Source organism: Oncorhynchus kisutch, unplaced genomic scaffold, assembly GCF_002021735.2.
Source record: "Oncorhynchus kisutch isolate 150728-3 unplaced genomic scaffold, Okis_V2 scaffold942, whole genome shotgun sequence".
Classification (NCBI taxonomy): domain Eukaryota; kingdom Metazoa; phylum Chordata; class Actinopteri; order Salmoniformes; family Salmonidae; genus Oncorhynchus; species Oncorhynchus kisutch.
Window position 1 is genome coordinate 50,770 of NW_022262887.1, and position 10,833 is coordinate 61,602.

The 10,833-nt window shown below is 41.7% G+C and overlaps 1 protein-coding gene across 1 annotated transcript; it reads left to right on the plus strand.

The window, feature by feature from the left end:
* Positions 1 to 1,480: 1,480 nt before the first annotated feature.
* LOC116363553 (centrosomal protein of 135 kDa) lies at positions 1,481 to 10,564 on the plus strand. Its single transcript, XM_031817144.1, has 7 exons — positions 1,481 to 1,645; positions 3,530 to 3,605; positions 3,723 to 3,824; positions 3,911 to 5,962; positions 9,184 to 9,308; positions 9,388 to 9,497; positions 9,911 to 10,564. Exons 2-7 carry the CDS (start codon positions 3,545 to 3,547, stop codon positions 10,041 to 10,043), a joined length of 2,583 nt encoding a protein of 860 aa, XP_031673004.1. The 5' UTR covers positions 1,481 to 1,645; positions 3,530 to 3,544; the 3' UTR covers positions 10,044 to 10,564.
* The last annotated feature ends 269 nt before the right edge of the window (positions 10,565 to 10,833 follow it).

Here is a 10,833-nt window from a genome sequence, read left to right on the forward strand (position 1 = left end):
CTAGGGATCCTACAATAGACCAGCTAGGGATCCTACAATAGACCAGCTAGGGATCCTACTATAGACCAGCTAGGGATCCTACAATAGACCAGCTAGGGATCCTACAATAGACCAGCTAGGGATCCTACAATAGACCAGCTAGGGATCCTACAATAGACCAGCTAGGGATCCTACAATAGACCAGCTAGGGATCCTACTATAGACCAGCTAGGGATCCTACAATAGACCAGCTAGGGATCCTACAATAGACCAGCTAGGGATCCTACAATAGACCAGCTAGGGATCCTACAATTGACCAGCTAGGGATCCTACTATAGACCAGCTAGGGATCCTACAATAGACCAGCTAGGGATCCTACTATAGACCAGCTAGGGATCCTACAATAGACCAGCTAGGGATCCTACAATAGGTCAGCTAGGGATCCTACAATAGACCAGCTAGGGATCCTACTATAGACCAGCTAGGGATCCTACTATAGACCAACTAAGGATCCTACAATAGACCAGCTAGGGATCCTAAAATAGGTCTGCTAGGGATCCTACAATAGGTCAGCTAGGGATCCTACAATAGACCAGCTAGGGATCCTACAATAGACCAGCTAGGGATCCTACAATAGACCAGCTAGGGATCCTACTATAGACCAGCTAGGGATCCTACAATAGACCAGCTAGGTACTCTATAATAGGCCTGCTAGGGATCCTACAATAGACCTGCTAGGTATCCTACTATAGACCTGCTAGGGATCCTACTATAGGCCTGCTAGGTATCCTACTATAGGCCTGCTAGGGATCCTACTATAGGCCTGCTAGGTATCCTACTATAGACCTGCTAGGTATCCTACTATAGACCTGCTAGGATCCTACTATAGACCTGCTAGGTACTCTATAATAGGCCTGCTAGGGATCCTACTACAGGCCTGCTAGGTACTCTATAATATGCCAGCTGACTGCAGGATGCCAAATGCATTAAATAGAAGGGTGTGGGGGGATAACTAATGTTGCCTCCAGAGTGATTAATATGTTACGAGCTAGGCTTGTCACGGACAGTTTGGTGAATCTGTTGTTGGCTTAAACCATTCTAGCACCCTCCTCATGAACAGGGTTCAACAAGTAGTTACAATAGGTCTGCTATGGATCCTGCAAGTAGGTCAGGACAGGAACAGGATTAGAAAGTTCAGAACCCAGTTTGAACACTGAACATTGTTATAAAATGGCAGTTGACAGGGATTTAAATAAGATAGACACATTCAGCCTTCCACATTTTCTAAGCTTTAGAATTCTGGAGTAACTGAACATTCAACCATTACTTTTAACCTAAAGTTTACCTTTGACCCCTATAGCTCATGTGCTTGACAGAGAGGGGATATGAAACACTTCCATGCAGCATTCTGTAGCTTGAACTTTCAGTTTGACATGAGCTTCACTTACTGCCTGTTAACCACATGTTACCTTATATCTGAACCTACCATTCCAGTGGTATATTAGTTCATAATTGTTTGACCAAATTTAAAGGATATGCTGACGTTGACACAAAAGGTGGGGTCTCTCAGACTATAAACAACGTGGACATATTATTCCAATCTTACTTTGATGCTCATTCATTTAACATATTTGTATGCATCCGTTTTCAACTCTCAAAGACTGTGGTAAGATTGTATTTCTCTATTTCACCAGATATGATCATTTTATGAGGTGTGTTTATTGTCTTATTCTTATGTAATATGTTAGTGTCTCTGGGAGACTAAGCAGGTGAACAGTAAACAGGACAAAGTACATATCTACAATACATTCGGAAAGTATTCAGACCCCTTGACTTTTTCCACATTTTGTTACATTACAGCCTTATTCTGAAATGTATTTAAAAAAAAATCCTCTCATCAATCTACACACAAAACCCCATAATGAAAAAGTTAAACTGAAATAATACATTTACATAAGTATTTTACTCAGTACTTTGTTGAAGCACCTATGGCAGCGATTACAGCCTTAAGTCTTATTGGGTATGACGCTACAAGCTTGGCACACCTGTATTTGGGGAGTTTCTCCCATTCTCCTCTGCAGATCCTCTCAAGCTCTGTCAGGTTGGATGGGAGAGTCGCTGCACGGCTATTTTCAGGTCTCGCCAGAGATGTTCAATCGGGTTCAACGCTGTGCTCTGGCTGGGCCACTCAAGGACATTCAGAGACTTGTCCCAAAGCCACTCCTAAATTGTCTTGGCTGTGTGCTTAGGGTCATTGTCCTGTTGGAAGGTGAACCTTCGCCCAAGTCTGAGGTCCTCAGCGCTCTGTACTTTGCTCAGTTCATCTTTCCCTCGATCCTGACTGATCTCCCAGTACCTGCCGCTGAAAAACATCCCCATAGTATGACGCTGCCACCACCATGCTTCACCGTAGGGATGGTGCCAGGTTTCCTTCCAATGTGACACTTGGCATTCAGGCCAAAGTGTTCAATCTTGCTTTCTTTAGACCAGAGCATCTTGTTTCTCATGGTCTGAGAGTCCTTAAAGTGCCTCTTGGCAAACTCCAAGCGGGCTGTTATGTGCCTTTTACTACCATCTGTCTGGACACTCTACCATAAAGGCCTGATTTGTGGAGTGCTGCAGAGATGGTTATTCTTCTGGAAGGTTCTCCCATCTCCACAGAGGAACTGGAGCTCTGTCAGACTGACCATCGGGTTCTTGGTCACCTCCCTAACCAAGGGCCTTCTCCCCTGATTGCTCAGTTTGGCTGGGCAACCAGCTCTAGGAAGAGTCTTTGTGGGTCCAAACTACTTCCGTTTTAGAATGATGGAGGCCACTGTTCTTGGGGACCTTAATTTTTTAGTACCCTTCCCCAGATCTGTGCCTCGACACAATCCTATCTCGGAGCTCTACGGACAATTCCTTTGACCTCATGGCTTGGTTTTTGCTCTGACATGCAACGTCAACTGTGGGACCTTACGTAGACAGGTGTGTGCCTTTCCAAATAATGTCAAAAAAATTATATTTACCACAGGTGGACTCCCAATCAAGTTGTAGAACATCTCAAGATGATCAATGGAGACAGGATGCACCTGAGCTCAATTTCGAGTCTCATAGCAAATGGTCTGAATACTTATGTAAATAATCTATTTCTGTTTTTAGTTTTAATACATTTGCATAAAAATCTAAGACATGTTTATACTTGTCATTATGGGCTATTTTATGTAGATCGATGAGGATTTTTTTATTTTGATAAAAAGCATTATATGATAAGGCTGTAACGTAACAAAGTGTGGAAAAAGTCAAGGGGTCTGAATACTTTCCGAATGCACTGTATGTCAAATACTGAAGTGTGCTTGTTTGAGTTCTACCAACGTGTATGTGTCACTGGTTGGGTAGAGATTGGGACTATCCTATTGTTTCCTTTATACCGGGGAAGCTAAGTCAAGACTTTTTCAAGTATTTGACAAAACATAAGACACAGATACAAACCTATACTAGAGCTGAAGTAACAGAGGAAAATATAGCATTTCACTTCTAGAAATGTAAGAGACAATCTATACAAACACAGGTGGAGAATCCAACAATGCAGACCATGGATATTGATGATGACACGTCTCCCAACAAGCCCAGTGTTACATTTGCAGGTATCAATTCAAGTACAAGCACACAGCCTTTGTACCTTCAAATCCTGGATGATATGAGTATTTTTATGTTACCAGAGAGAGTGCAAAGATCTTACATGATACATCCCTGTGATTCAGCTAATTTTCATTGGTGGAAGAGACCCTCTGGAATTGCTGCAGTGTGTCTCGGGCTGCTGTGTGTTCTCCTATTGGCTGGGATCATAGGCCTGTTTGTCTACTGTAAGTTTAAAATGTTTTGACATAAATATTTGTAACCTTCAGTGGTGTAATAGTTAAACATATGTATATAATTTTCCATTTTAAAGATGGCGTCATCGATCATCACTACTCAACAGAGAGAGACCAACAGACCAGTTACAGCCTTCTGACTAAAGAAGGAGATCAGCAACCAACCAGTTATAATAACTTGACTAAAGAGGGACAACAGCTACAGACAGGTTACAACACCCTGACTAAAGAGAGAGACCAGCTACAGAGCAGTTACAACAACCTGACTGAAGAGAGAGACCAGCTACAGACCAGTTACAACACCCTGACTAAAGAGAGAGACCAACTACAGAGCAGTTACAACAACCTGACTGAAGAGAGAGACCAGCTACAGACCAGTTACAACACCCTGACTAAAGAGAGAGACCAGCTACAGACAGGTTACAACACCCTGACTAAAGAGAGAGACCAGCTACAGAGCCGTTACAACAACCTGACTGAAGAGAGAGACCAACTACAGACCAGTTACAACACCCTGACTAAAGAGAGAGACCAGCTACAGAGCAGTTACAGCAACCTGACTGAAGAGAGAGACCAGCTACACACCAGTTACAACACCCTGACTAAAGAGAGAGACCAGCTACAGACCAGTTCCAACACCCTGACTAAAGAGAGAGACCAACTACAGAGCAGTTACAACAACCTGACTGAAGAGAGAGGCCAGCTACAGACCAGTTACAACACCCTGACTAAAGAGAGAGACCAGCTACAGACAGGTTACAACACCCTGACTAAAGAGAGAGACCAGCTACAGAGCAGTTACAACAACCTTACTGAAGAGAGAGACCAGCTACAGACCAGTTACAACACCCTGACTAAAGAGAGAGACCAACTACAGAGCAGTTACAACAACCTGACCGAAGAGAGAGACCAGCTACAGACCAGTTACAACACCCTGACTAAAGAGAGAGACCAGCTACAGACAGGTTACAACACCCTGACTAAAGAGAGAGACCAGCTACAGAGCCGTTACAACAACCTGACTGAAGAGAGAGACCAACTACAGACCAGTTACAACACCCTGACTAAAGAGAGAGACCAGCTACAGAGCAGTTACAGCAACCTGACTGAAGAGAGAGACCAGCTACACACCAGTTACAACACCCTGACTAAAGAGAGAGACCAGCTACAGACCAGTTCCAACACCCTGACTAAAGAGAGAGACAAACTACAGAGCAGTTACAACAACCTGACTGGAGAGAGAGGCCAGCTACAGACAGGTTACAACACCCTGACTAAAGAGAGAGACCAGCTACAGAGCAGTTACAACAACCTGACTGAAGAGAGAGACGAGCTACAGACCAGTTACAACACCCTGACTAAAAAGAGAGACCAGCTACAGAATAGTCTCGCAACCAAAACTAAGGAGAAAGACCAGTTGCAGAATACTCTCACCACACGAACACAGGAAAGAGATCAACTGCAGAATAGTCTTAATACAAAAACAAAGGAGAGAAACCAGCTACAGAGTAGCCTAAATACCAGGACCACAGAGAGAGACCAGCTACAGAGTAGCCTAAATACCAGGACCACAGAGAGAGACCAGCTACAGAGTAGCCTAAATACCAGGACCACAGAGAGAGACCAGCTACAGAGTAGCCTAAATACCAGGACCACAGAGAGAGACCAGCTACAGAATAGCCTAAATACCAGGACCACAGAGAGAGATCAGCTACAGAATAGCCTAAATACCAGGACCAAAGAGAGAGACCAGCTACAAAATAGTCTCACCACAAGGACCAAAGACAGGGACAAGCAACAAAATAGTCTTAAAGTCATGACTGCTGAAAGGGATCAATTAAAAAAGAATCTTAACTCAAGGACTAAAGAGAGAGACCAGTTACAGAATAGTCTTAATACCAAAACTAAGGACAGAGACCAGTTGCGGAATACTCTCACCACAATAACTCGGGAGAGAGACCAGTTGCAGAATAGTCTAAATAACAGGACCATAGAGAGAGACCAGTTACAGAATCATCTAAATACCACAACCACTGAAATGAACAAGTTGAAGAAGAGTGTGGAGAATAGAACTATGGAGCGTGACCAGCTACAGAAGGAGAGGGAAAGGCTGAACTGTAATATCACAGGTAAGGAAAGTCATTTGCAGTAGAGCCCTGTTTTCAATACAACGAAATAAACACACGTGCACAACTACACAGACAAGATGCCTTAAGAAAACAATCACAATTAACATTTAAAAGATCAGAAATCTATTTTTTTCATTGTGCAGGGAGCAGCAAACATCCATTCTAATAGTTTTTTGTACATTGTTCCACATGTAAGGTGCATCACCACTGAAGGGGCATGTTCTGATCTGTGTAGAATCTGTGGGGATCTGAAGTGTAATGTAATACATTGACCCAGTTTTATAATTAGTAATTCTAGAAGAGACTAGAGATGTCAGATACATTGGAAATTGTTACTTGTACATCAAGCTGCCTCTACAGAAACAGGAGCATAGATCATATGAGCTGTTCTGACCTCTCACAAGCTCTCTCATCAAGCTGCCTCTACAGAAACAGGAGCATAGATCATATGAGCTGTTCTAACCTCTCATAAGACAAGGCTCATGCAAAGCTACTTACTTATTCAATGTGTGAATAAATAACAGTTGTAAAAGTTTAAAACTACATCACACCACCACGTACCTCTAGGGGTACCATCCTCCCTGCTCAACTGACACAGTGGCGCACAGAACGCAAAAATATTCTTAAAAATATTTAACCTCCACACATGAACAAGTCCAATAGCTCAAATGAAAGATAAACACCTTGTTCATCTAGCCAGCAAGTCAGATTTCTAAAATGTTTTACGGCGAAAACATAGCACATATTTATGTCAAACCACCACCAAAAGATAGGCTAATTTACATAGCCATATTTGTAGAACAATAGATGCAATCACAAAAGCAGGATTAAAAGAAAAATAATTCACTAACCTTTTGAAAATCTTCATCAGATGACAGGAATAGGACATGTTATACAGTACATTTATGTTTTTTTTCAATAATATGCCATTTATATCCATAAATCACTGTTTACATTCAACGTCATGTTCAAAAAATGCTACTAGAATGTCCGGAGAAATTATGATAACTCTGCCAGATAACAGAAATACACATCATAAACGTTGACTAAATATACATGTTCTACATATAGTTAGAAAGATACACTTCTTCTTAATAAAACAGCTGTGTTACATTTATTTTTAACGTTACAGAATTCGTTCACTTGTCAATAATATGAGACGGCGCTCATAGATTAGCAATATGGCTCCGCTATTTCGGAGTCCACAGAAACACATAATAACCACATAAATATTCCCTTACCTTTGCCGTTGTTCGATCAGAAGTCGTGGAAGAAGTCATACTTACCAAAACCAGCGTTTGCCTTTCAAATGTGTGTCTTTGGGTTATCAAACGCGACTAATTTCGGCTGAAATGCACCCAAAATTCTATGGGTTGCGCATCAAAACTTCAAAATTACATATTATATGTCGACTAAACTGGTCAAACTAAGTTCAGAATCGAGCTAAAACATGTTATAAACATACATAAAAATCCTTAGCCCGAAAGGACAAGCCTATATCGTTTGGTGGATCTTGGAACGGAAGAGAGCGAAACACCGAGGCGCGCACGTATTATTGCGTGACCCGAGGGTTTCTTCCCGCCAAAGGGTGAGGGAGCGCTCGATCTTCACAATGAAGCGCCCCATTGAAAGAGGACATCTCGCTGAAGAGGTAGGAACTGTTCCCAGATCTGTAGCTGGTTGGGAAGGGTGGGGGCGATGACGTCAAAGTTGGGCCAACTTTTCTGCTGACAGAAAGAATTTGGAAGAATGGCTGCCCTGTGAGTTCTGCTTTACATAGAGACATAATTTTAACGGTTTTAGAAGCTTTAGAGTGTTTTCTATTCAATAATATTTATTATATGCATATATTAGCAATTCTTGACAGATTTTTTGTCAGTTTACTATGGGCACGCATTCCTCCAAAGGGGGCAGTATTCTGCCATAGCCTTAACAGGTTTTAACATGTAAATGTCAGATACAAGTGAACAAAAATATAAACACAACATGTAAAGTGTTGGTCTCATGTTTCATGAGCAGAAATAAAAGATACCAGAAATGCTCCATACACACAAAAAGCCAGTTTCTCTCAAATGCTCAGATTTGTTATAATCTCTGTTAGTGAGCATTTCTCCTTTGCCAAGATGATCCATCCACCTGACAGGTGTGGCATATCAAGAAGCTGATTAAACAGCATCATAATTACACAGGTGCAACTTGTGCTGGGGACAATAAAAGGACATACTAAATTGTGCAGTCTTGTCCACAACACAATACAGATGTCTCAAGTTGAGGGATCATGCAATTGGCATGGCGACTACAAGAATGTCGATCAGAGCTGTTGCCAGGTAATTGAATGTTCATTTCTCTACCGTAAGCCGCCTCCAACATCGTTTTAGAGAATTTGTCAGTACGTCCAACCCGACTCACAACCGCAGACCACGTGTAACCACGCCAGCTCAGGACCTCCACATCTGACTCCTTCACCTGCCACCCGGACAGCTGATGAAACTGGGTTTGCACAACAAGAATTTTGGTGCAAACTGTCAGAAATCGTCTCAGGGAAGCGAATTTGCATGCTGCAAGGATCTGTACACAGTTCCTGGAATCTGAAAAATTCACAGTTCTTCCATAGCCTGACTACTCACCAGACATATCAACCATTGAGCATGTTTAGGATGCTCTGGATTGACGTGTACAGCAGCGTGTTCCAGTTCCCGACGATATCCAGCAACTTTACACAGCCATTGAAGTGGAGTGGGACAACATTCCACAGGCCAAAATCAGGTTGATCAACTCTATGTGAAGGAGATCTGTCACGCTGCATGAGACAAACGGTGGTTTTCTGATCCACACCCCTACCTTTTATGTAGGTGTTTGAGACCAACAGATGCATATCTGTATTCCTAGTCATATTAAATCCATAGAATTCATGTATTTAATTGGACTGATTTCCTTATATGAACTGTAACTATGTAACATTTTTGAAATGTTGCATTTATTTACATCTTGTTCAGTGTAAAAGCTAAAGGCAAACAGGAAATTCACACAAACCATTGCTGTGGGAAATCACCAGACCATTTGAATTATTTCCTAAAGCTGCAAGGTGAAATTTCAATCAGCACATTGGAAGGGTTGATTAGAAGTGCTTTATCTGTCATGGTCTTTTTGATACATTATTTTTCATAACAGTCAAGTGTCAAATATGGTAAATGTGAAACTTCTTGGGTCCTGTCCTGAAGGATGGAGAAGGTTTGGCTGCAGCTGTTACTACCTCTCTACTGAGGAGAAATCCTGGGAGGAGAGTAGACAGGACTGTCTGGAGAGAGGAGCAGATCTGGTGATCATTAACAGTGAAGAGGAACAGGTGAGAGACAGAGAGAGATACTCTATTTATTAGTCCATCATGTGTTAGTAACAATGCTTTTTCTGTTCCTCAACAACAGACATTCATCAATGGGTTTGAATCAGTCACTTTTGCCTGGATTGGTCTGACTGACTCTGTTACTGAGGGGACCTGGAAATGGGTGGACGGAACCCCACTGACCACCCCAAGGTAAGACACTACTGATCTATAATAACACTGATCACCCCAAGGTAAGAGACTACTGCTCCATAATAACACTGACCACCCCAAGGTAAGAGACTCCTGCTCTATAATAACACTGACCACCCCAAGGTAAGAGACTACTGCTATATAATAACACTGACCACCCCAAGGTAAGAGACTACTGCTCTATAATAACACTGACCACCCCAAGGTAAGAGACTACTGCTATATAATAACACTGACCACCCCAAGGTAAGAGACTACTGATCTATAATAACACTGACCACCCCAAGGTAAGAGACTACTGCTCTATAATAACACTGACCACAGTGGAAGGACTGTTAGGACTGTTTCTCTGTGTTGTTCATACTCTGGGTTCTGAGAGAGGTCAGTCTAATTCTGCGTTGTTTCTACTACAGGTATTGGAGGAGTGCACATCCTATTGGTAGTACACGCATTAACTGTGCGTTCATCCATCTCATGTCATCAGGCCATGGACAATGGTGGAGTTTTAATTGTTCCTCTTCAGAACAATGGATCTGTGAGAAATAGGCTTCTCTTAGGTACTTTCTCTGCACTGCTGATTAATGAACTCTCTACTGTATGTTAATGATGGTCTGAAAGACTGGTGTGATTTGATAGAATGGTACTCTGAACTACAGGTCGGAGAGAAACACATGCACACATTCAGACACACCAACATACAGGACCTGAACAAGAGTCTCCCACGGGAGAAAACAACACCTTTATTAGACAAAGAGGAAATTCTCTTTTGGTTCAAGATACACTGATTTTGAAATCTCGGGAGGGGCTACTTCATCACGTGACCATGAGCAACCAATCATGACCAACTCATGTTCGTTACACAAGCTGACACACAATCAGATATCAAACAATAAGGATATAATATCATTCAATAGCTGCTGTCAATCAAGTTTTACAGTTTTAAATGACATTTTAAAATGACTGTATATGTTTATCAGGTATGTTTGCTTCTTGGGCTTTTATTATTCTGAACATAAACTGTGTACTTCCTGCTAATTCAATAAATCATTCAACCGATATTAAAGATATTTCCTGTCTATAACATTATTGTTCTCAACTCTGTTTTATCTAACATGGAATCTAGAAGGACAAGACACCCCTCTGTTTTATACTTTATCTAATATTAACATGGAATCTAGAAGGACAAGACACCTCTCTGTTTTATACTGTATCTAATATTAACATGGAATCTAGAAGGACAAGACACCTCTCTGTTTTATACTTTATCTAATATTAACATGGAATCTAGAAGGACAAGACACCCCTCTGTTTTATACTTTATCTAATATTAACATGG